At 35.6% G+C, this 27,007-nt stretch overlaps 2 protein-coding genes across 2 annotated transcripts; both read right to left on the minus strand.

Annotated features, from left to right (window-relative positions):
- LOC18601680 (ABC transporter B family member 27) lies at positions 433-9,689 on the minus strand. Its single transcript, XM_018119023.1, has 19 exons — positions 9,324-9,689; positions 9,220-9,230; positions 9,060-9,117; positions 6,263-6,325; positions 6,144-6,179; positions 5,979-6,053; positions 5,487-5,611; positions 4,560-4,659; positions 4,147-4,318; positions 3,942-4,060; positions 3,301-3,411; positions 3,019-3,163; positions 2,665-2,797; positions 2,417-2,492; positions 1,884-1,949; positions 1,658-1,765; positions 1,138-1,245; positions 839-1,045; positions 433-753 (listed from the first exon to the last, which is right to left on the minus strand). Exons 1-19 carry the CDS (start codon positions 9,687-9,689, stop codon positions 550-552), a joined length of 2,283 nt encoding a protein of 760 aa, XP_017974512.1. The 3' UTR covers positions 433-549.
- LOC18601682 (ABC transporter B family member 27) lies at positions 10,250-18,361 on the minus strand. Its single transcript, XM_007032727.2, has 17 exons — positions 18,077-18,361; positions 17,275-17,349; positions 17,141-17,176; positions 16,968-17,042; positions 16,031-16,155; positions 15,185-15,284; positions 14,867-15,038; positions 14,659-14,777; positions 13,740-13,850; positions 13,480-13,624; positions 12,934-13,066; positions 12,696-12,771; positions 12,204-12,269; positions 11,973-12,080; positions 11,222-11,329; positions 10,914-11,111; positions 10,250-10,706 (listed from the first exon to the last, which is right to left on the minus strand). Exons 1-17 carry the CDS (start codon positions 18,158-18,160, stop codon positions 10,503-10,505), a joined length of 1,935 nt encoding a protein of 644 aa, XP_007032789.2. The 5' UTR covers positions 18,161-18,361; the 3' UTR covers positions 10,250-10,502.

The raw sequence follows: 27,007 nt of genomic DNA on the forward strand, positions 1-27,007 counted from the left end.
TTTTGATGTTTGTTGGCTGTTAAGCCAGGTGTTTTTCCTTCCCGTTTGTAGCCGTTGCCTGTCACTGAAACTAATACATGGATTTCAGTGCACAGCCAGCCATTTTCATTCTCTTTCTTTGAGATTCTCTAGGGTTGCTAATCTCTCAGTTATTTCTTGTTAATCACTATGTATATAAAGGAAAATAGATAGATGAAAGTGTATGAGCCTCTGTTTTGTGTGCTCTAAAAATTGTTTTCCAGAATTGCTTCCTTGTTCTTTTGGTTTCATTCTTTCACTGTTAAACCTCTTCAAATCACAACAATTTTAAACAAGCATTCTGCAAAGTGAGCATTCTTTTTCCCTTCATCTCAGAATCATTTGCCTTCATGAGTTTCATTCAAAACATGTGCTAGCAGGCAGTTGATATATTTTTATTTTACTATTGTAACAATCTGAGAAGTAGCCTAGGAGTAGTCTCTTCCACTAGTTTCATTAAAGATTCTGGGATGAATATCCCAGATACAAAAATATTTTAGTATTAGTATTCGGACATAGTTTTACTTTAAACTAGATATTGGTGTTTGGTCCTTGTAGTTGCCTCCTGACAAGTGCAGTGTAGATACCATCCTGTCTGAGAAGCTCTTCATGAGTGCCACGCTCAGCTATCTGACCATCAGCAAGGACAGCTATGCTGTCTGCGCTTTTGACAGTTGAAAGCCTGTGTGCTATGACAAGAACAGTCCTGCCCCTCATCAATGAATCCATAGCATCCTATGAAGAGGATGATAGTATATCAAGGTCGAGAAACGAACATCATGAACAAGCTTAAATGCTAATAAGCAACTGTAAATCTCACCTGAACAAGGTATTCACTCTCAGCATCCAGAGCACTCGTTGCTTCATCCAAAAGCAACACTTTTGGATTCATTAATAGTGCTCTTGCGATTGCTACTCTTTGTTTCTGACCTCCTGATAGCCTCAAACCACGTTCCCCAACTACCGTTTGATACTTTTCAGGAAATTTTTCTATGAATTCATGGGCATTAGCCATTTTCTGCACCATCTACTTTGTCAGGAAATATTGAAATTTGTGAAGGAGTTTTAATTTTTTTGGTAAAATGTAAAGATAGAAGTTAGAAGATGATCATAACTTACAGCAACTGATTCTACTTCAGCACTGCTAGCTTTGCCATTGAACCTATAGGCAATGTTCTCCTCTACCGAACAATTGAAAAGAATAGGTTCCTGGCTAACCATACTAACCTGCATTCCAGAAAACAAGGAGAGTAGGGGTGTCTAAGAAATATCGGGAAATCCAAATGATAATTCTTAACCAAAAAGAAGCAAATATGTTGAAGCATTTAGGTAAAGCATTGAGAGGAACTATCATATCTACTATGTGAATCCAAAACGATGAAATCATACACTTTATATAATTGGAAGGTTGGTAGAAAATGTGAACTATGTCATGCTTCCATTCATTCTGTTTTAATTCAAGGCCACAAAAGCTGCAGGAATGCTGAAAAGTTGTTGATAAAGTTGATAACCAAATGCAAATGAAAAGCTGTCACGTTCAAAAATAGGCGAGTTTGTTCAAATAATGTTTCCTGATGAACTTGATTAGAGTTTGTATGAAGGCCGTGCAGATATTGAGAGAAATCAGCAAAAGCACTACCTTTCTGTGAAGATAGTCATGTGATATTTCCACTACAGGAACTCCATTTAACAAAATCTTTCCCTTCAGAGGATCGTAGAACCTCTCAATTAAGTTTGCTATGGTGGTCTGCAACAGATTGGAAATTTAACTTCATTTATTTGTCCAGGAAAGAGAGAATGACATCAACTGCCTATGATGCTATAACAGGGAAACAGGGGAAAGGGAAAAGGGATGGTAATATTACTTTTCCACCGCCACTTGGTCCAACAAGGGCAACTTTTGAACCAGGTTTCAGTTTCAATGTTAGTCCCTGTAATTCAAACAGTCCGATCAGATTTACATTATCTAGTTCAAAAATGCTAAAAATTCCTTGACTATACCTTGGGGATGTTGATACAAAAATAAACTCCCAAAAATGAAATGCTCATTCTGTAGTTGATTTCTTGTTAGGTAGGATAGACACCATTCTTTGGGTTGAGCAATGCCAATCTACGTACTAGTAAATTTTCAAATTCTTACGATTTTGGGGAGATAAAAGAGCCAGAATTAACTATTAAACATTTACTTTTCCGTTTCCCCATTTTTTACTGTTGATCTTCTTCAAGTTTAGCATATAGATCCTCAAAGGAAGGACTGACTACACCAATTTGCATCACCATTGTATCAACAATGCACATTATTAAGGCAAAACATGGCTTAGTTTAATAGAGGACAATATGTTTGAGTTTTGGGTTTTAAATGGTGTGACATGCTTAAATTCAGCAGAGAAACCATTACCTTAAGTATCATATGACTTGGGCGAGAAGGATAAGCAAACCAGACATCATTCAATTCTACATCTCCATCAGGATTTCTGCCATTGACAGTATAAAATCATGGATTAAATGCAATCATTGTCTTGACAAGAAGGGGAGTAGAAATAGGTGAGTGCTTGATTTCAACACTGTCACACAAATTTGTCTCACAGCCTGGCATAAGACTTAGCTACTGGAATTTGAATTTAATGATATTGTAGTTTGACTGACCCCACTGGGCACTTATCTCCAGATTTTGGCATGCTTGAGACACGATCTAAGAGCTGGAAAATTCTCCTACTTGACCCTGCAGCTTTCATAGCAGATACGTATGATCCTGATAAAGAGGATACTGAGGACCCAACTGCAGGCAGAGAGAGAGAGGCGTATGAAAATTTATTGCTCAAAATCTGCCATGAAAACAATCTCTTTATAAACTGCATAGCTTAAGCATAGAACGTTGTTAATCACAAACCTGCCATGCAAAAAATATTTCAGTGAATTTGCTCAGACCAAAATTGCTGATTGAACATAAAACTAGTCAAAAACTTGTAAATTTGGCTAGAAGTGAACAGTGAGAAGTACCTGTGAGACTATAAAGGATGAAGGATGTAAGAGAGCCTGCAGTCATAAATCCCATGATTGTCAAGTAGGCTCCATAGATCACCACCATGATAACAGACAATTTGGATGCAACGTTCAGCCCTCCGAAGTATAGACCAACTACTTTCTGTTGTAGAAAACAGTAGAACTTAAGCAATTTTCCTTTGCGAATATCAGTGATTGTGAATACGTGTGTGTGTGTTTCTGAGAGAGAGAGAGAGAGAGAGAGAGAGAGAGAGAGAGGGTAAGCATCCTGAAACTCACAGCTCGTATGAGTCCAAGCTTCAGCGTGTCATCAACCTTTTCAGAGTATTTGGATATTGCATAACCTTCTTGAGCAAACGATCTGATTGTTCGAATGGCTCCAAAAGATTCCTAAGCATCAAGGTTGCTCATGAAGTATGGAATTCAAAGTTATTACTAACAAAACTTACCATGCTTGCCTTACTTGTCTATGACACCTAAAATATTAATGATACACGATATTGAAAAGATATCCCTGAATTTTAAGCAGACCACTTTAGAAATTCATTTGAGTTTTAAATTAAATATGAATTTATGAAGACTGACTGGTGAAATTGCAAAATGCAAATTCTTGTTCCTAACTCTGAAAAGCAAAAACATTTTTAACTATTAGGTGTATTGCTATGAGTTTTCACATATCATCTGAATATATCAAAACTAATTTTAAAACCAAACTTCTCTTGCTGTCTTTCAATGGGCTTCTAACAATATGGAATATCTAGACCAACAAATATATATGGTTCCAAAACAATCCCATTTGCCAAAAAATATCAATAGCGTAGTATGATAATCTCAATATCTGTATATAAAGGCTCAAATTATAAATTGCATAAAAACCATGCAGGGCAAACAAAAGGAAATCATATATACTTCTTACAAACCTCAGCACCCGAGGCAGATAATGCAGCTGCTGCTTGTGTTGTGTGCGAAAGCTGTTTGAGGTAGCGCCCAAATTTTCGAATAGCAACTGAAATAACAGGCACTACCGCCGATGCTAGCACTAAGCATGAATAATAGCCACTGTGATTGCTATACTCTTTTGAAGAATAGCACTAATCAAATTTAATTGAACAAGCAATAACATACACGTTAATTTCCATGATGATGAAAACATGAAGCCAATGCCAATAATGAAAGTTGTTAGATTTCGAAGTGCCTCTGAAAGATTGGTTGTAGCTGCATTTTTAATGATCTGGGTGTCCTCAGATAGCCTGTTGAGGAGTTCGCCTATTGAAGTAACATCAAAGAAAGCTATTTCCTGATGAACCATTTTAGGATCATTAATGCATAATCACTGAGTTCTAAGTAAAAGCTAATAAGAAAGAAAAGCAGAATAAGCTGCAAATCCTTGGTCTCTTAGACTGTGTCAGAACGTTATACTTGGAATCTTATCTGTTACAAGAGTCAAGGATACCATGATCCATGGATTTTAAACCCACAGTACTGATAATCAACTTGATATACATCTTGCAACTAACTACTGATATCATTGGCCTTACCAGATGGATAAGGTGACTGAACAAGTTTTTCCTTAGACGAGCTACAATCCTTTCACCGGCAGAAGAAAACAACCATGCTTGAACTGCTCTGCATAGAGACCTAATAAGATGAAAAGAACCTTTATACTCAATTTTTTAGTTTAAATTTTCTTAGTAATTGACTGATATAGGCTCAACCAATTACTGTGGAGTCTGGCTTCAGTCCATTCATGTTAAAATATTAAGTGATAAATTTTGGTTGTGAAGCATAGATAGAGTTATGATGTGTTGAGGATATACAGATACAAAAATTCTTGGAAAAGTAGTGTTAGGACATTTTGGTTGTTTAGCATGAGTTTGACATTCATCTAAAAGTATTGAATGCACCTCAAAAGTAGAAAATTTTACGTTTAAATTATGGATACATTTATGAAGTGTTGGATGTGTGTATAGAAACATATTATATAGGAAATGAGATATGACAGCCATTTGGAGTTGATTCTTGCTACTTCTCTCAGAATTCTAGGAATATGAATATGCCGGAGATTGTAAAAGGAATTTGGCTATAAGATCCACACCTAAAATAATTAAGCAAAAATAATTTCAGGAGAATTCAGTAAAATAAAGTGTTTTTAACATAGAACATTAATGGACCTGAACTTGTATATCTTGAAGCATTTAAACAAACAATTAGGTGATATGGAAACATCATTGGACATCTCTAAACAAGAAAATGCTCTTAATATGTTACTGTAGTTATGGGAAGAAACACATTTGAGTGATATAAGAAAAGAGATTGGTTTCTTCCAAATCTTATGCAAAACCAGATAAAGTCTGTTTGGTTACTATTGGGTCCAAATAGTTAAACAACAAGAAAAATAGAAGCAACAGATGTATAATTAGGGAAAAAACATGCGTCATATAAAAAAATGGAAAAAGGAAAAGTACCCTGCTACAATTATCAGCAGAATATATGTTATGGTGTTCTTGATGGCATCCAAAGCTTCTGATTGCTGCTCCTGTGTTTTTATATCTCTCGACACGATGTCTATAATCATTCCACCATATTTAGGCTGCAATATAAGCATTCCATTATGCCAAAAATACGGCCATGTTTTTGCATTTCAAAGACAGTTGTTGAGTTTGCATATGGGGTCCTGATGAATTTGTGCTCTCTCGTTACTATCTAATTTGGATATGTTACTAGGGCAGCATACACATGGTGTACAAAAAAACATTTTTCCACAACATAGACATTCATCAACGAGCCAAGCTTAGTGCTAAAGGGTGCATTTCTGTTCTCAGCTTTTAGCAATGAATTTTCACCCAGTTTTCATCTCAAAGAATTATAATTTATAATCATCAGATAAGATAAAGAAGAAGAAAGGAAAACGTTAGGGAAAGAATGAGACTTAAATTTCAACAGAAGAAACAGCATACAATTAAGAGACTTGATGTCGATGCTGTCAATAGCGCAATTGTGCCAACAATTAGCTTCCCAGCATCTGGTTTTGCCTGCATATTGGACAAATTATTCCAACTTAATAGGCTTATCAGTATTGTAGTCCCGTGCACAGAGATAATGAGAAATAAAGTCTTACTAACCAGTGAAAATGCTCTGCTTAATCCAACATTGGGTGCCTGAAAATCCCAAAAATCAAACTCAAGTGTGCTCCACAAGTGGAAAATAAAAATGTAGGACAAATAACATGAACAGCCATCACCTCAACAGCGTTGCCTTGCTCAAGGTCTGACACGGGGCGGTTTGGTGACTGGTTACCATTTGCCTGGAGAAATTCAAGTGAATTGTTTCCATAAGACTAGTAGTACTACTTTTCTTCTTTACTAAATAAATGGACTATTTAAATAAAGTTTTTTTTTTAAAATTAAACTAGCATTCTTTACTAAATAGAAAGGCATTCTACATAATCATCTTCCTGTGTATTCTGCTAGCCTTTTCCTTTTCACAAACACAAGCACCCTGTATGGTTGCAGAGAAAAGGGGAACCGACTATAATTGATTTGAGTCTGAGGATATTCATCACCATGCTCATGAAATATACTCAAATTGCATTCTTTTTTTGTCTAGCTAAAGCTTTTTTCTGAATATCTCTTTATGTAACTAAATCAAGGGCCACCTTTAACAGTCTTCTTCAATCTGCCAAGTGCTTGTACGCTTAGTTATATAAAAGTTTTTTCTTCTATTAAGAGCTTAAGAGATCTCAGACAATGTTAAGGTATCAGATATGTGTCTGACAGGTACAGTCTAGCAAGTATGAAAAGCCAAAACCGCATAGTACATGAGCATTTTGTATGATATCTGAGAAAATCTGATGATAATCACAATCTGTGAGAAATTTCATTATCTTAGACTAAGAAGAAATCAAATATTAACTCAGAAACACCAGAAGACATAACTATCATGAGAAGAAAGACCCTACTCATCAGAGTCAGACTCAAACATATTTGATATAGAGAAAACAGAAGGGTTCAAGAAAGAAAAACCTTGTATCAATTATAAATCAAGATACTACATCATATTCATGCATTGGAACACACTGATACAAAAAATGGAGGTGTTTTAGAATTGAACATTAAAAAGGGGTAGAAAGTTAACAAGGACGTTACAAGATCCCAGAAATCAAAATACAAAACCAAACAGTATTATATATGCACGTTAGCATGTATATATGAGTGAATTAAGAAAACAAACTTCCTTGGACAAAAGAGGGACTCTTTCACTGCCTGAATGGGAGTTGGAGCTTGAGGTCCAATCCAACTTCTGATTCTTCCCCATGTGATAAAACAAGAAATTGGGGAATTGGAGAGTTGGAAATTGTTTTTGTAAAGTAGTTTCTGGTTAGTCTTTTTAAAACTTCATGGGGGTCATAACACAGCTAATTTCAGAGGTAATTATTATTTTGATTCTAGTGTATTGTTGGTTTATGGCATGTTTCATGAGGCTTTTTCATATTAACAACAACAATAATAATAAAAATAAAAAGATGCAAACAATTCATTTTAGCCTTCGAGTCAAATAATTGAAATTTATCATGCAAGAGTTTAGCTTAAGCATAAAAAAGACAAGCATATTGAAGAATTTTATACTAAAAGTTAAGCATTGAAAAGAATGGTATTTAATAAGTTGTCATGTTTAATGCTTCTTTTAGATGAAAAGCAAGGTCAAATGGGAGTGAGCATGATTCACTTTTTCTGGGTTGGTGAGGTCTTGGGGTTTGGTGTTAAGTTTTTGAAGCTTGCTGGAATATTATTTTCATGTAATGGAAAGCTGCTCCTTTTTTTTTTTTTTGAAAAGCAATGGAAAGCTACTTGTAGAGCTCAATTCTTAGCCCTATGCCCCACTTCTTTACTGGGAATTCATATTTCTTGGTGCTGAAATTGTTTTTGGGTCGAGGAGATGAGATTATTAAACCTCTTCTGCCTTCTAATGATCTTTTCATGTAGCTTTCTTCCAACTTTATTATGGCTGTAGGAGATGGTAGAAATATTCGATTTTGGACAGAGAGATGGACTGAGGGTTCTCAAGGAGAGATTCCCAAGGATTTTTGCCCTTGCTACTAATAAGGAGGGGTGTGTTTGTGAGTTTGGGAATTGGAGTGGAGACAACTGGGAGTGGCATGTTGACCTAAGACGTCAACCTTTTGGGTGGGAGGAGAACCAGTGGGAATATTTCAGAAACACAGTGGAGGAGTATTGCCTTTGTAAGGATATGAAGGATACATTGGTTTGGAAGTGCACAACTTCAGGCCAGTATTCAGTTAAATCTTATTGTAGAGAAGTGTTGCAACCAAACATCAATGTGGAGGATCCGTGGAAGGAAATTTGGTCTGGTCTTGTGCCGTTCAGAATTGAAGTGTTCGTTTGGCAATTATTATATGAAAGGGTGGCGGTCAAACATGAGCTGGCAAGAAGAGGTATGATCATTAATGATCTTGCTAAGTGTGTTGTGTGTCAAAGTGAGCTGAAAACTGTGAAACATTTGTTTTTCCATTGCCAAGAAACTTGGAGGGTTTGGCTGAGATGGTGTGTTGAATAGGAGGTTAAGTGGGTTGCGCCAAATGACGTGGGTCTATTTTTTAAGTTGTGGAATAATTCTAGCGTGAAACAGGGAGAACTAAAAATATGGAAGATGGGGTTTTATGCAATAGTGTGGTCAACATGACTTCAAAGAAATGAAATGGTTTTTAGAGGGAAGGGATGGGATGGCAACCAGGTTTATGAAGTGAGCAAGCTTAGAGTTACAATTTGGGCTAAAACAAGGTGGCCGTGTGAATATGAGACTGTTCTGGATACGTATAGGAATCCAACTCTCGGAGTAGTGATAAGGAAACTTAGGAAGGAAAGGACAGTGGACGAGTGGCGAAAATCGAATTTAGGGGAAATGAAGTTCAACGTTGATGGAGCCGCCCAGGTGATGCCGGAATAGGCGGGGTAATGCATGACGATAAGGGGCAGATTAAAGTGCTGTTTTCCAAATCTATTGGGATTGGTGACTCTAACCTTGCGGAAGTTAGAGCCATTAGGGAAGCTTTTCTGATTTTCTTGGCTTCTAGGTGGGCTATATCCCACTCACTTGTAATTGAAAGCGACTCACAAAATGTAGTGAAATGAATTAATGCACCAGAGGAAGCACCGTGGAGATTCAGGAAGTGGATGTTACATATCGAGAAGCTAAAGAAGGGAATTGGGAAATGGGAAGTCAATCATGTCTTTTGAGAGAATAACCAATTAGCCGACAGGTTGGCCAAGGAGGGGGTGATGCACCACAGTGATGTTCTGAACATCTATGAGGACTAGATGCGTGGGCTCTACAGCATGGGGGATCGGGGCCTTGGGAGTGTTGAGGAGGTTAGGGTCGTATCCAATGTGGGAGGCATGCAACTTGGGGAGCTGAGGATTATGTTTCCTTGCCCCAGTGATGACCTGATCACGTGCTGAGGGATGCAGGGGAGACAGATCAGGAGGCTCTTTGGCTATGGGAATTCTCAAGGGATCCACTTTGATCTTCAAGGATTTTTTTCCTGGTGCTTTTTGTCCAGCTCTGGGAGGTGTGAAGTGGCTGGTGGAATTGTTGAATGTTTTGACTTTCCCCTTTGTGGTTGGGTCCTTTTTTTTTTTTTGTCTGCTCATTGTTTGTGTCCTTGTGTTTCTGGTGATAATGCTGTGTCGATGAATGGTTTTCTCTTACTGTTTCTTGGATGATGTTGAGAAGGATGTGAGTGTTGGATTCTGGTTTTGAGATGCGCAGGAGATGCGGATGTGTTTTCTGTTGAAGTGTACCTACAGATCTGTTGATCTTATGGCTCAGGGGTTTTTTGATGCAGCTACCTTGGGGATCTGGGAGTTTTGGGGTTGGCTGGTTCTTTGTGGCTACTGCTTTGTTTTGTTAGGTTGCTTGAGTTGTGTAGAGTTGGATTGTTGTGTTTCTTTTCTTTTTTTATGACCCTGCTCACCTGATATGTTTGGATGGTGGTGGGATTGCTGTTGTTTTTGTTTTCTGGAAAGGTCTTTGGTGGCTGGTGCTGTGAGGATTAAGGACTGTTATCCCAAATAGGTGAATAACAGACCTTAATCATGCTTGTACTTCCCCCAGAGGTGCACCTTTGGTTTCCTCCGCTCTGAAATAAACAACTTTCAAAAAAATATATATATTCAAATCAAATTTCCGTCCGAGTCCCCGGATGCAATGATTGTTTCAAGGAAGCAGGATGGTTATATAAATCAACTTTTTGTTGAAAATGTATTCTGCAGAATGTGGACATTCTTTTTCCCTTCATCTCAGATTTATTTGCCTGTTTCCTCTAAAACATGCTATCTGATAAACGGGATATTTCCCTTTGCTATTGTAACATTTGACAAGTAGCCGAGAAGTATGTTAAAAGACAGAAAAATATTTTAGGATAATCAAGACAAAATATATGGACATTGTTTGACCATTTGGAACTAGACTTTGGTGTTTGATCCTTGCAGTTGCCTCCTCACAAGGGCAGTGTAGATACCATCCTCGCTGAGAAGCTCTTCATGGGTGCCACTCTCAGCTATTTGACCATCAGATATAACGGCCACACTGTCTGCACTTTTGACTGTTGAAAGCCTGTGTGCTATGACCAGAACAGTCCTACCCCTCATCAATGAATCCATAGCATCCTATCCAGTGCATGAAACTAAGTTAGGGTATCATTCTGAAAGAGGGGCATGATTAAATAGACAGATAAATAATCTATACAAATCTTTTGAATTTACAGGAAATTTGAAAATTACAGTTGAACATGTGATTTACAAGGCAAACAACAGTAGATTTTCTGAGCAAAAGAAGACAGAATAGAGAGGAGAGAGATGCAAATTCTGTCTCACCTGAACAAGGTACTCACTCTCAGCATCCAGAGCACTTGTGGCTTCATCCAACAGCAAAACTTTTGGATTCATTAATAGTGCTCTTGCAATTGCTACTCTTTGTTTCTGGCCTCCTGAGAGCCTCAAACCACGTTCTCCAACAACTGTTTGATACTTATCAGGAAACTTTTCTATGAAATCATGAGCATTAGCCATTTTCTGCAGCATTTTAATTTATCAGCATACACGCATAGAAAAACTGAAAACTGTAAAGATGTCTTATTGATGTTGGTAAAAGGGGAAGAAATTAGAAGATGATCATAACTCACAGCTACTGATTCTATTTCAGCACTGCTGGCTTTGCCATTGAAACCATAGGCAATGTTCTCCTCTATAGAACAATTGAAAAGCACAGGTTCCTGGCTGACTATACTTACCTGCATTCCAGAAAGACAAGGGGAGTAAGGGTGTTTAAGAAACCTCAGGACATCCAAATGACCAAATCTTTGTGAAAACCAGATAATGTAATTGTGGAAGAAGATGGAGAAAAAGAAAGGTGAAAGCTTACAATACCTTGTTTATGTAGTATCTACAAGATGATTCCAAATGGATGAAATGATACACTTTATATAATTTTTACAAAATTCCTTTCCATCTAGAAAGGTTGATAAAATGCTTAAAATATGTCATGCTTTCACTCATTGTTTCCAGTTCAAGATCACAAAAGTTGCAGTGTTGGTGACAAGATATGATTTAAGTTGATAAACAAATGCATTGCTGTCATATTACGAGAAAGGCCTGAATATCCTAATCAACAAAGTGCCTCCGTGATTAGTCCAGGAGTCAGTTAGGGTGGAAATTGCACATCACAAGCTCTCATGGATAACAATAGGTAAGTTTCTTCCAATAATGTTTTCTGGAGATGGTCAGATTTCAAAATGACTTTTCTTTCCTTTACCTGATGATGCAACTTTCGAAATGACATCATGGTAGTCCGTATGCTGCATGAACTTGACTAGAATTTTTATGAAGGCCATGCACATACTTGATAGATTAAAAAAAAAAAAAACAGAGGACTACCTTTCTGTGCAGAAATTCATGTGATATTTCCACTAAAGGAACCCCATTTAACAAAATCTTTCCCTTCAGAGGGTCGTAGAACCTCTCAATTAAGTTTGCTATTGTGGTCTGCAACAGATTGGAAATTTAGCTTTATTTATTAGTATAGGTATACAGGATGGAGAAAATGACATCAACTGTTGAACACCAGGAGAAAAATGGGAAAAAGAGGGAAAGGGATGATAATGTTACTTTTCCACCACCACTTGGTCCAACAAGCGCAACTTTTGAACCAGGTTTCAATTTTAACGTTATTCCCTGCAATTAAAACATTGTCATCAGATTTAAATGATGAAGTTCAAAAATTATAAAACTCCCATAAAACAAATGTTCACTCTATAGTCAATTGTTAAAAGGTAGGGTTAAATAAATGCCATCCTTTGGATTGAGCTATGCCAATTATGTACTGGTAAAATTGCAAATTCTTAATAAATTGCAGGCGGATAAGACTTAAATATAAAAGATCTATTTTTCATTTCCCCAATGTTTTAATGTCGATCTTCTTCAATTTTATCACACTGCAAATCCTAAAAGGACGGACCCACTAAACCAAATCCATCACCATGTTATAAATGTACATTCTTGTTGGTGCACAACAGGGATTAGTTTAGTAGCAGAATATGTTTTAGCTTGAAATGGTAACATGTTTAAATTCACATATATGTGTAACATAGAAACCATTACCTTAAGTACCATATGACTTGGTCGAGAAGGATAAGCAAACCAGACATCATTTAATTCTACATCTCCATCTGGATTTCTGCCATTGCCAATATAACATCATGGATTAAAGCAATCAGTGTCTTGACAAAGATGGAATATGAGGTTGTTGTATGCTTGATTTCAGCAATGCTACAAAACTTTGTCTTGCTCCTGGAATAAGATTAAGGGAATATTTCAAGGATATTGTAATATGACTAACCCCTCTGGGCACTTGTCTCCTGATTTTGGCATGCTTGAGACACGATCTAAGAGCTGGAAAACCCTCCTACTTGCCCCTGCAGCTTTCATGGTAGTTGTATATAATCCTGATAAAGAGGAAACTGCAGATCCAACTGCAGGCAGAGAGAGATACAAGATTCCACAGTGAAAATAGTCCTTTTATAAACTACAGAATAGGTTAAGCTTAGAATATTATTGATCACAAACCAACAATCATCAGTTGAAATAATTTAACGATCAGAAATAGAATGAGAAGGAAAAGTAGCAGAAAATAAAAGTCATTAAACAAGAATAGCCACTTACCAAGGTTTTGACCAACAATATATGTTTTCATCTTTTGGACCAGGGACACTTTTTATGTTTTATAACTAGGATAAGGATCTATCACATTTGAAGACTTCTACACAGAGTTCACTAAATTTCTACTAAGTTTGAGGTAGTTGCTGTGTCTTTATTGAGATCAAAGATTGAACAGAAACTAGGCAAAACTTGAAAATACGGCAAGCTACGAACATTGAGGAGATACCTGTGAGACTATAAAGGATGAAGGATGTCAGGGAACCCGCAGTCATAAATCCCATTATTGTCAAGTAGGCACCATAAATCACCACTATTATAACAGACAACGTGGATGCAGCGTTTAGTCCTCCAAAGAATAGGCCAACTACTTTCTGTTGAAGAGAACAGTACAAATTTTGCAAGTTTAGTTTCTGAATTGATGTGCATGTATGTGTGCGACAGCAAGAGAGAGAGAGAGAGAGTGAGGGTTAGCCTCCTGACACTCACAGCTTGTTTAAGTCCAAGATTCAGTGTCTCGTCAACTTTTTCAGAGTAATTCGATATTGCATAACTTTCCTGAGCAAATGATCTAACTGTTCGAATGGCTCCAAAAGATTCCTAAACATCAAAGTAGCTCATGAAAAATAAGATATTAAATAATGGAAAATGAACTTAATGTGCTTTCCAGCCTGTTTATGGCATTCAAAATTTCTCAACAATACAAGATAAGGCAGGAGTTTAGGCATCGCTTCACAACGGCTTTTCACCTTTTAAGTACAAATGGATGAACGATGAATGACTAATATAAAACAGCTTTTTGGTCTACCTCGTTCAGAAAATTGTACATTTTAGCTTCTAATATAACAATACGGCTACTTTGGAATGCACTATGTCCTGAAAGTTTTTCTATTTTTTAATTTGGACATCAGCTCAAACATGATTATTCCAAATTAGTGAATCTCTACCACTTCGTTAATAGTGAAACTTCTGGCAAACAAGTAAGCATAAAACGAAAAAAAAAATGAACCCGAGCATTTGGCTCATTGGTTGGTGCATGATCCCCCTGCCTAAAAAGCAGGCTTCGAATCCCCCCTCCTCCAATTATAAAAAAAAAAAAAAAAGTAAGCATAAAAAGAAGTTGGGTATATAACAGAGAAGGTATTTCCTGCTTTTTAGGGTGAGTTCAAATGTATCTATTTTTCCTTTCCCTCATGAAATTGGATGTGAAATTGCAAAAGGCTTATTCTTGTTTATAATAATAATAATAATAACATTTTAACTATCTACAATATATTGTAGGCTTCAAAATATATGGAATATTCAAAAAATTTAGTTGATATAGTCAAAAGATTCATATTGTAAATTGCATATGATCCATGCAGGGCTATCCCAGAGCAAATCACATAGGAGTACATTTCATACAAACCTCAGCAATTGAGGCAGCTACTGCAGCTGCAGCTTGGGTTGTGTGTGAAAGTTCTTTAAGATACCGCCCAAATTTTCGTACAGCAACAGAAAATACTGGTACTACTGCCAAGGCTAGCACTAAATAGGAATAAAAGTTACTGCTAGTGCCACATTCGTTTGATAGAAGGGCATTAATCAAAAATACTTGAACAAGCAAAACCACATACGTGTTAATTTCCAGGATGATGAAAACATGAAGCCAACACCAATAAAGGCAGTTGTTAGATTCCGGAGTGCCTCTGAAAGATTGGTTGTTGCTGCATTTTTAATGATCTGGGTGTCCTCAGATAGCCTGCTGAGGAGTTCACCTGTTCGAGTAACATCAAAAAAGGCTATTTCCTGTTGAACCATCAAAACTTCAGTCTTAGACTGTGCCGCATGATGAAACATAAGTCAAGCATACATGAACCAGGAATTTTAAATTAGCTGTACTAATCATTAACTTGGCATATCTTACAACTAGTTTCTGATTTATTTTGCCTGACCTGTTGAATAAGGTGACTGAATAAGTCTTTCCTCAGGCGAGCTACAACCCTTTCACTGGCAGAAGAAAACAACCACGCTCGAAGTGTTGTGCACAAAGACCTAAAATAGACAAGGGGAAAAAAGTACTATGGGATCAATCCACTTAACTTAAAAGAGCTACAACTTATAAGGCATTCTCTTTCTGCATTTTGATTCAAAAACTCATTCTTAACTTAAGATCTTGAGGTTCAAAATATGTTTCAGATACATCTAAAAGTATCTAGAAAGTATTTTGTGCACCTTAATGACTGGGTGAAGTGTTGTACAAGTGCATGGAATTATCATTAGACATGATACAAGATATGACAGCCCTCTAGAATTACCTGCTATCTAGATGCTTACTAGTTGAGCAAACATTCTAGAAATATCAAAATAATTGAGGTTCTAGTAGGAAATTGGTAATATGATCAACATCAAAATTATAGTAATCAAAAAACATGAAGAAGAGGTCAGATAAATTGATGCTGTTCTTAAGATAAACTATGACTGGACTGTGGCTTGTGTTTGTTGAAGCGTTTCGACAGACAAGTTGGTCATATGCAAACATCACTTAAAATCTCAAAACAATGTAAAGATAAGGGAATGCTCTTGATCTGTTTCTATTGAGACATGAAGGAGCACATGCAAATGCTATAAGAAAAAGAAATGCTTTCTTTCTAAATTATTGTAAAATCAGATAAACCCATTTGGTTACTACTGCGTGTAAATGTCTCACAAAGTGAAAATTCGAAAAATTTAAACATGGGACAACTAGAAACAGAATTACAATTGGAACGACATGAACAAAGAAAAAGGAAAGGGAATACCCTACTACAACTATCAGCACAATGTATATCACAGTGTCCTTGACGGCTTTCAAAGCATCTGATTGCTGTTCAGGTGTCCTTATATCTCTTGACACAATGTCTATAATCATTCCACCATATTTAGGCTGCAATATAAGCATTTTAATATTATTCTAACAAGGAATAAGGGCAAGACTGAAACTTATTTCAAACTTACATTCTGCTCTGGATTTCTTGCAAGGTCTCATGTAAGCATTTTCATTTAAGCTTACTAGAAAATAGAGTCTAGAATAGAATTCGCCTGTAGTTTGAATTCATGCTTGCACAATATTGCACAGAACAGGAAAACAAAAAGAATGCCTGAAGGAACTACTCATAATCTTGCATAATATTACAATTCTTTCACTTTTCAAAAGGCAATAGGTCTAAAGTAAACTGGAAGACAAGGAATTATCTACCATCAAAGAAATTGCCCTTTTTTTATGGATTTCATGGGCGAGAAGTTCTGAGAAATAAGAGCTTCTAGTGGTTATAAGGGAAAAAACAGTTGATTTTACATGGATCATGATGAATTTGCACTTTGTAGTTTTACTTCCAATTTGGATTTATTAGTAGAGCATAATTAGAGATATGATGGACGACAAAAAAAATACCAATGGAAGGGCGACGGATACCAAATGCTCATCTTGAAAAAAAAAAAAAAGAATGAGATTCGCACAAGAAGCTATGGCCATGATACAGAAGAGAAGCATAGAAATGCACCCAAAAAGAACATTTTTCTAGCATAAACAGTCATCAATGAGCCAATCCTACTCCTTAAAGGTACTTTGCTCTTAACAGACATTGACTTTTCACCCATTTTTAATCTCAAAGTATCATAGATTACGATCGAAGGAGAAGATAAAAAAGACAAAAAAAAAAAATTAGGGGAGTAAGCTTAAAATGAGAAACAACATACAATCAAGAGATTTGATGTAGACGCTATCAATAATGCAATGGTGCCAACAATTATCTTCCCAGCATCTGGCTTTGCCTGAAAATAAAAAATAATATATATATGTGTGTTTTTCAATGCACATCAATGTTACAGTTCCATGCTGAGAGATGGTGGGAAACAAATTCATTACTAACCAGTGAAAATACTCTGCAAAATCCGACATTGGCTACCTGAAAATTTCAAACAAAAATCAAGAGTCCCTCACAACAAAAATAAAAGGTTAATTGGGAAATAAAAATGTAAGACAAATAGAATAAACAGCCATCACCTCTGCTGCATCGCCTTGCTCAAGGTCTGACACAGTACCATTAGGTGACTGGTGGTCATTTGCCTGCTTACTTTTCTGCACAAAGTAAAGTGAACTGTTTCCATTGAATCTGTTGTTTCTTTTCTACTAAATAAAGTGAATTGCTTCTATTAAATTACTTAATAAAAAGGTATTTTAAATAGTCTTCTTCCAATGTTTTTCAAATTAATTTTGGGTAAGAGACTTTCTAGCTTCTTGCTTGCGTGGAAATCTCTCAACTGCCATTCATTTTTCTGCTGAGCTTTTTTTCTTAATATTTTCGTTTTGTAACTAAATCAAGGGGTGTTTTGTTTTCAACATACAAGAGATAAACAAAATCTAAGAGGATTTTGTCAACCTGAGACTGAAAGAAAACCAAATAATCACTTAATTAAGCGCCTAAACTAACTACAGAATTTGATGTCATTAATCAATCACTCACCAGAACATTGGAACAATTATTAGTATTATTAGAACAAAGACACTAATCAGAGTCGGACTCAAGAACTACATACAGAAAACAGAAAGATCCCAAAATGAAAAATAAATAAAATAACAAAGACAAAATTTGAAGAACAACTTTTGCAGCCAACATGTTAATACACAAAATTCAGGTGTCTTAACAGATTCCCAGAAACCAAAAAGAAAAACAAACATCCTTTTACAACAGCAACTGAAAAAATGTAAGAAGCGAAGAAGAACGATGAGTAAAAGAATCCCAGAAAATAAAATACAAAAACAAATAAGATGAAAGAAGAAAGAAGAAAGAAGAAAGAAACCAAACCTCCTTGTACAAAAGAGGGACCCTATTACTGCCAGAACTAGAAATGGACTTTGAAGTCCAATCCAAGTGCTGTTTCTTCCCCATGAAAAAGACCAGAAGAAAATCTGATAGAACTCAAAGCGGGGTAGCGGGAAATTGGAGACTTTTTATTTTTTTAGTGAAGTAGTTGCTTTGGTAGTTCTTCTTAAGACTACCTTATGGGAAGAACTTGCCCAACAGAAAACAGAGACACCCTTTCACTAGTCTCCCGGTTTTCTTCAACAACAAGAACTGCTACAGCTGATGCCAACTGTCCAACGCAGTACTTATTCTATTTTGTTATTCGGAACCGAATATGTCCTTCGGTTTTTATTATAGAAAAAATAAATAAAATTGCGTCATGGTTAAAAAGTCATACTCAGTTCGATTTCATTTTAATATGTTTTAAATTATGTTCTTATTTTTTATTTGGATAAAAGTGATTTGAATATACGTACATTTATAATTGATCAAATCTTTCGATGCATTACGTTTTATATACATGTATATTTATTATTGAGAAAGGAGATTTTAATTTGATTTTGGGAGTAAAGGATTCACACTCAACTATTGAAGTAGATGATAAGAACGTTGGTTATTAAATTAAATATATAAATGTGATATGTTTTTATTTTCAAACATTTAAAATGTTTATATATATAGATTACAATTCATAAGCATAAGCATGGTTATAAGAATTCATTTGTATAAGAAAATCAACAACTGGGGGGACTAAATGGAAACGACAACATTTCCCTAAAAAATTGAGCCACAGTTGATGATGATCATGTTATTAATAATCTCTTTGTTGTTCTTGTCAGCCAATATAGGTTGCAACAAGGGGTAGGATTATATGGGGATGCTCTATTAAGCAATGGGAATCTCAAACTCTATTTATTTTTTAGTGGCTTTGCTGGTTTTCTGGCTTCTTTTGTATAATGAGGTTGCTCGTCCAAACTATGATCAACCATTTGAAAAGAATTGCTTGTAAACTAATATATCCGCGAAAGAAATTAATAGACAAATAAAATCAACCTAAAATTAAATTAAATTAAATCAAAACCATATATAATGAGACTTAAATTTATAATTTAAAAAGTTTTAGTCAAACAATAAAGGGGCACTATTTAGGCATTACCAAACATATATATAGATTGTAAAGTTTATGTTTAATTTTTTATTAAATACTTTAGAAGTTAAACAGTAAAAAGTGGAGTCGTCGTTGACAAATTAGTGCCACTATTTAATATGCCATTTAATTCAAATGAAATTGAAATTAGGAGGAAAAATAAGACGAATGTGGAACCTTATTCCTCTTACAAGCAAAGTCAAAGGGGATATGCAAGGAGTGCCTTTCCTAAAGCTCATTGGAATACAAGTCTCGTGATTCAGCAAATAAAGAAATGAGCATAAAAGATAAAAAGTATAATTAACATCTTTGGTCATTAAGCATTACTTTAATGTACAAAATCTTAAATTCCCTGTCATATCAACAAAGACAAAGAAAAATTGATTAGTTGTCTTTTAGATATATATTATTTCATGTGTGACAAGAAAAATAAACAGTTAAAGAATGTGTGTACCAATGTTCTAAGCAAGTACTTAAGCACACAGATTAGATAAAAATAAGTTTGTCAATTCTAGAAAGATGCTTTGGTGAGCACGACCATTGGTTCCATTTACAAGCTCAATTCTTAAGCCCATTGCCCCAGCTCTAGCCGGCTGGGATCGGGTGGTTGTACAGTTTTGGGTTGAAGAAAAGACACGGCAAGAGGCCCAAGGTATGGCCGAATGCAAACCAGTTAAAGTCACATTTATATAGGAAATAATGAAGGGTGCGGATATACAGTAATTCGAATACAACATGTAAAATTTTTCACAAAAAAATTATATTATTGTCGTAACGTGCAGATCTAGGAACCCGACCGCCAAACGCGAGTAAAAACTCTAAAAATTAGGAGTCGCCAACAATTTTTTTTATTAGGTGCGATTGGCTACCTATTGACTCGATTATAAACGACGAAGCGTTAAATTAATTTTAAGTCCGTCGAAGAGAACCTTAAACTGGTCTACAATTTTTTAGATATAGGCTCGGGAGTTCGGTTACGTCCGAGGAAGGATTAGCACTCCCAGGACACCCGTTCCATGAACGGTACCATTCTTAGATTATCCTATTAGGCTTTAATTTTTAAGTTCACTATATTTTCTTAGTTATTATTCTCTTATTTTATCTCATATTTAACCTAAAATGAAATACAAATGTGAGGAAAGATGAGATGCATGGCGTGAGATAAAAATGTCAGACAAATAACCTTTTATCGAGGATATTCTCCCGGATCTGCCCATCATATTGGTGGGATTCGGGGTATTCTCTCACATAGGGAATCATTCGAGAAATTCACCTTTGTAAATTCGATAAATAAATCCCGTCATCGAGGTCATCATACGTTTTCTTTTAAAATAATATTTTAATGCATAATGAACCTAATACGGACAAAAGCCTTTTATTAAAGATATTTCTCGAGCCCTCCCATCATACTGGTGGGACCAGGGAATACCTTTTCACCTAGAGAACTTTTCGAGGAATACCTGTCTTCACAAGATCCTCAGAAGATCCCATCATCGAGGCTTAAACTCAAAAACAGAAATATTTATATGCATGATGCAATATATATATGCTATGCTAATGCAATTGTCTATTTTATTTATTTATTATTGTTTAATTATTATTTTCATTTTATTATATTTTTTATTATCATATTTTTTACTTTATTTTTAATTATTATTTTTTCATACTTTACATTTTTTATTCTAGGTTACTCTTATATTTTCCTTTTATAATTAGATAAATTGTTTATGATTCCATTTAATGCTTAATTTTAAATTAGTTGTTGTTTTAGATTTTTATTATCATTTATTTTTTTTCTATTTATTTAATGTCATGTATATTGCATTTTCACAAATTAATTATTTACTATATATTCGAATTATTATTATTATTTTTATCATCATTTTTTTATCTATTGTTATTTATTTATTATTTTTATTGAGTAATTTTTGTATAGTAAAATTCTTTATTTATTAAAAATTTCGGGATCTTGAAATCGAGGCCCTCCCATCGTACTGGTGGAGCCTTGATTCAGATTTCGAACCTAGGGAATATGGACCCGGGATCGTAACTTCTCACATCCCAACCGATCATCCCATCATCGGTATTAAATTAATCAATGATTTTTTTATAATTTTTACCTTATCCTATTTTCACTTTCCTCATTCATATTCCTCTCTCTACTTTATATAAAGCTATATTATTATTATTCTTTTATTTTTCATTATTATTTTTATTTATTATTATTATTTTTTAAAAAAAGTCAAATAATCAATTACTATAACTATGTTTTATCTAAACATATATTCCCTAGTTACGTATATATTTCAACTTACCTAGTTTCTCATATTTTTATAAACATATATATTCTTTTAAGTTCCAAATTTTTATGACTAAAAATATTTAAAACATTTTTCATGCTTTTATTATTAACATAATTATTTATATCTTTCTGTTCATTTTATATTTCTAATTCTAAAAATATTATCTAAAATCTTAGACAACAAAATAAAATGAATAAAATTCACCATATATCATTTTATGAATAAATCTGAATTAACTAAAGTGGGTTAGACCCAAACACAAAATTATAACAACCCACATAGCCCAGATTACAACAAGACTTATCAAAGTTTTTACCTGATTGGGCTAAACTGGCCCAAAATGCCGGCCTGACCCGTGGTCCACTTCAAAGCCCACCGTTTGGTTTTCTGCCCAGTAGCCTCCAGGTGCCAAAACGACGTCGTTTCAAAGCTTTGGAAGGGTCTGTTGATTAGTTGCAAAACGACATAGTTTTGAGCCCTTGTACCCTAATTATAAAATCCCCTTTTTTCCCTTTTCTTCATTTTCTCCCTCACCTTCTCTCTCTAGTTGCCGAATCTCTCTCTAGAAAACTTTTCCTCTTCCTTCTCTTCACCGGTGCCGGCTTGGGGACTTCTACCCACCCCGATCTGAGACGGCTAAGCCCTCACCTTTCTCTTCTCCAACCTTTGATTGGCAGCGATCGGTTCCCTCTTCACTCTCTATATGCAGCCGACGACGAGACCTAAGGTTACCCTTTCGACGAATTCTACCACCGGTCGGCTCTCCCTCTTTGCCTTCTCCTACAACCGATCAGCTCTCCTCAACTGGCAACACAACAACCTCCCAAACCCCTTCTTAAGCACTAGCACAAACCCCAAACTCCTTAAACTCCCACCGACGACACATTTATTTTTTTATATCTTTTGTGGTTGTTCTCGGTTGTTGGTTCTAACTAGGAATTTTTGGTTTTTTTGGTTTGTAGGTGGTTAGGATTTTTTTGATTTTTTTTTGATGCTGTGGATTTTGTGGTTTCTTGGCTGCTAGAGACTTAGGAATTGTTTTTTTGGTTTGATCTTGCTGCCTGAGATTTTTAGGCTTGTTGGTTCTTTTAGCTCTTGGATCCCCTTTGCTACAGTGCTACAGTGCTGAAGGGGCTTGCTCCCACTACTCTACTAGACGCAAAAAATTTACGTCTGGCAAGGTGAGGGTGGTTACTAGCAGGGTGAGGGTGGTGGTTGGCAGGGTGTGGACGCACCCTGTCAATCGTACCTCTTTTTTTTTTTAATTCATTTTTTGTCATTTTCATTTTTTTGTTTATGATTTTTTTTAATTACTAAAATTTTATTATGATTTTATAGTGTTTACAATTATCTACCCACATTATCATTATTTTTGTAGTACACTTTTTAATTCTGACCATTTAATACAACTAGGGATGTCAATCTCACTAGTGTTTAATGAGAAACTTAATTCTTCATCTCAATGAGAAATATATTCTCACTTTGTCTTTTTTTTTTTGAAAAGTGATTTATTGACCTCTTTAACCAAGGTGCCATTCCAAGTCTTCTCTTATTTGGAAAAGACTTTCTATGGCATCAACGCTTGGTTTAGGTAGTCAAGAACTATACAATTATCAAAAAATTTATCGCCCAATCTTACATGTGTATGAGGTTTTAAACTCTTCGAACCAATTCTAAATAAACTACCTTCACAGTGCCTCGACAACAAAAGAGGCGAAGAATCATTTTCACAAAACATAAAGACACAACATAGCAAACTTGAAAGAACAACAGTGCCCTATAATCCTACAACTCATCAAACTCAAACCCTCCAATTCTTAGAAACACCTAAACACAAAGCAATGAAGGAACCCAACCAGCATCAAACCTAAATGATCACAACTTCAATCCCCAAAGCGATGTCATATCATCCCTTGGAAAGTTAGAGACACACAAAAGACTCGGAGATTTGAAGAAAGCATCATCACCACCCAATCGACATCCAAATCAGCAAGCAACATTCGATGCCTGAAGGATCAATCGACCTAGGGTAGAGTCCTCATCATTGAATGCTGAACAAAAGAAACAATATCATGAACCACAAGCCCTCGTAACGCGCCACCACACCAAACACCCCAAAAGAAACCATTACCACACCACTCCAACATCCATTGTGAACCAGCAAACTTAGTTCGAATCCTCAAGCCATTCAAAACAAGACACAGGTATTGGCATTTCCCCACTTGGTCAAAACATAGCGAGCCTTTATCCTTCAACCCCTTTAATCTCTTAAGACAGACTAAGGAGCATCATGAGAGCCAAAGATTAGCACACATCAAAATAGGCCCCCCATTGTAGCCACAAGGACACCACCATGTTGATTAACCCCCTAGCTTGCCCTTGTCATAACTTATAAAACAACCACCACCTTTATGAAAACAAAACAAACTATGACCACGAATCCCTAAGAGACAGAAAAAGACTAAAACACAGAACCGGTAACATTACAAAACACAACAAGACCTGTACAACTTAACATGACATAAATCTTTTCTTTCTTTTAACCTTTTTGTTTTGCTTATTTTCCTTTTCACTATTTTCTCTTTTTTTTTTAATTTTTTATCCTTTTTAATTTTTTTTTACTCTTTTGATATATATCATTTTTAACTTTTCCTTTAATTCCTTTAATGAAGAAATGAACTTAAGAAACACATCACAGCAAAAAGCTTTATACCATCATAAACATTCCACATAAACACTCGAAACTCAACAATTATCTAAAGATCCCTCATTCCATCTTAGTCCAGCAATTCAGCCTCACCTAAAAATCTTTCTTCACTTATCAAACCACTCCCTCCCCCCTTATATAGGAACCTTCTCCCATTCAATGGAAGAACCATGAACTCACAATCACTACCCATAAAAAAGATTCAAAACTCATCTTTCATCCTCAAAACTTAGGCTAACAGAATGCATGCTCACAATCTCCAATCCGCCCTATGCATCCCTTCTCTTAAAACCACTCTTCTCCCCAACCCCCTTGATTGTTTGCCTTAAACTCTTCATTTTTTCCTCACTTTTCTTTCTTTTTCTAATTTTCTTTTTTTTCCTTTTTCTTTTTTTTCTTTTTTCCATTAATTACCTAAATATAAGTATACATTTATTTATTTACCTTCAATCCTCATTTCTCCTATTTATCTTTTCTTGTTAAGGTCTATCTTCTCTCTTCGTATTCTGCTTCATCCAACCTGCACACACATTAGCACCAAGAAACACAACAAGCGTAATAACCAACATATAAAGCATAATCAGAATATAAAAATCATTCTTTCCCTAGCCGATTCTCCACCTTAAAAGCCACCCCTTCAATCCTAAATAATTTCCAAATCCTCTTCCCTTTCCACTTCTATCTTGGCCATTTCATCTGCCAACTCATTCATTCCTCTCCGAACCTTCCTTATTTCCCATTCCTTTATTCTTCTCTTAAGTTCCTTTATGCATTTTAAAATTCTTTTTTTTTTCATGGGGTAGATTTTGGTTTATTAACCCAACTCACTACATTTGCAAAGTTGCTTTCAATTATCAATCTATATTTGCCCATCCACTTTGAGGCCCAAAACATCCCAAAGACTATCTTAACCATTAACAACTCTACCAAGTTTACATTCCCAATCTCCATTGCCTTCAAAAACATAATCTTAACTGACCCTTTCTCATCTGTTAATACCCCTTCAATCCCCATTTGCCCTAGATTACCTCTTACTACACCATTTACATTAAACTTCATATCTTCTTTACTTGGTGGATCCCAAACACCTTTTTCTTTGACGATCCTCTTTTTTGGCGTAGTCACACACAAATTAGGGCTCCTAACTATTCCTTCTATTGAATCGCTTTCCTTTGGCCACTTTGCTTTTTTTCATCATGCGACCCTTAATCTAGCCATATCGTTACATTGTTTCCCATCCGAAGCTTTTTCTTGGAATACAATTTCATTCCTCATGAGCCAGATCCACCAAATAACCGCAAAGAAAGCTAACCTCCAAATTTTCTTTTCCTCTACTTGAACCAACTCATTCCAAGATAAAAAAAACTGTATTGCCATCATCTTAGCAACCTAACAAATTCCCCATTGTTCACTCCACTCATTCAAATCTTCCAACTCTTTGTACATTCAAAAAACAAATGGTTGACACACTCTATTTTTTCCTTACATAGTAAGCACACATCCGAGTTCCCATTTAATACTCCCCTTTTGGCCAATTCTTCTTTTACCGCAATCTTACCTCTTAAGACTTTCCAACAAAAAACCTCCACCTTTGGAGGGGCCACCTTGGCCTAAACCTTCCTTTAGTGCTCTTTTGCCCTACTTTCATCACTTACTGCTGCTTGACAATATGATCTAACTAAGTAGTTTCCTTTTGGCATCCACTTCTAAATAACCTTATCCTAAAGGCCTTCAGCTATTAGGTTTTCTCTAAAGACTTCAAGGAATGCATCCCATTGGTCTCTTTCCCATCCGAGGATATTCCTTCTAAGCTTTATTCTCCATTCCGTAAATTCACTAACTACACTTTTATTTCTTGCTAGCACATAGATCTTAGGGAACTTTCTCTTCAGAATCATCTTTTCAATCCACTCTTCATTCTAAAAGGAGATGTTTCCTCGTTCCCCAAGCTCTATCCAATCCTATTATTGATCAAATCATGGCCTCTGACCCTTAGATTTAAAGGTTTCACTATGTTTCTCTAAATAAGGGACTGTCTTTTACTATTTTTTGGTTTAGGGATCAACCCTTTTTGCCCATCTTCTTCTTTCTCTATCAATACTATCCTCCATAATCTATTCTTCTCATTTTCATACCTCCATATCCACTTGTTCAAGAGCACCTCATTCCTAATTTGTAAATCCACCAACCTTAACTTTTCGTGCTCTTTAGGTACACACTTTGTAAATCAACAAAGTGCACCTCTCTTTCCTGAACAGAAACGCCTAAAGTAATCTTCTTTGGATTTTGTCAAGTTCTTCTTTCACCCCCACCAGCATACGGAAGATGGACATGAAACAAACTGGGAGACTAGCTAAAATTGATTTCATTAAGGTTACCTTAGCACCCATTGAAGGCATTTTCCCTTTCCATCTTGTAAGTCAATTTTCAAACTTTTTAATTACCAGTCTCGACATTTCCTAATTATTATTTTGTGCTCTTAAGGGGAGCCATAAGTAACTAGATGAAAACTCTTCCTTTCTGCACCTAATCTTCCTAGCCCACTCAACTAACACCATTTTGTCAATTCCCACTCCAAAAAAGACTACTCTTATTGAAATTGATTTTGAGCCTTGAAATGAGTTGGAAATGTTGGCTCCATTAGTTTTTGATAATAATAAAACATTCTCATTCATTTGTGTCTAATATTTCTACTTGAGTGTGCAGGACAAAAATTGTATACAAATAATTAATCAATCATTCAAATGCACATATCAAAAAGCATAAGAATAAGA

The sequence above is a fragment of the Theobroma cacao genome, chromosome 4 (assembly GCF_000208745.1).
Source record: "Theobroma cacao cultivar B97-61/B2 chromosome 4, Criollo_cocoa_genome_V2, whole genome shotgun sequence".
Lineage (NCBI taxonomy): Eukaryota > Viridiplantae > Streptophyta > Magnoliopsida > Malvales > Malvaceae > Theobroma > Theobroma cacao.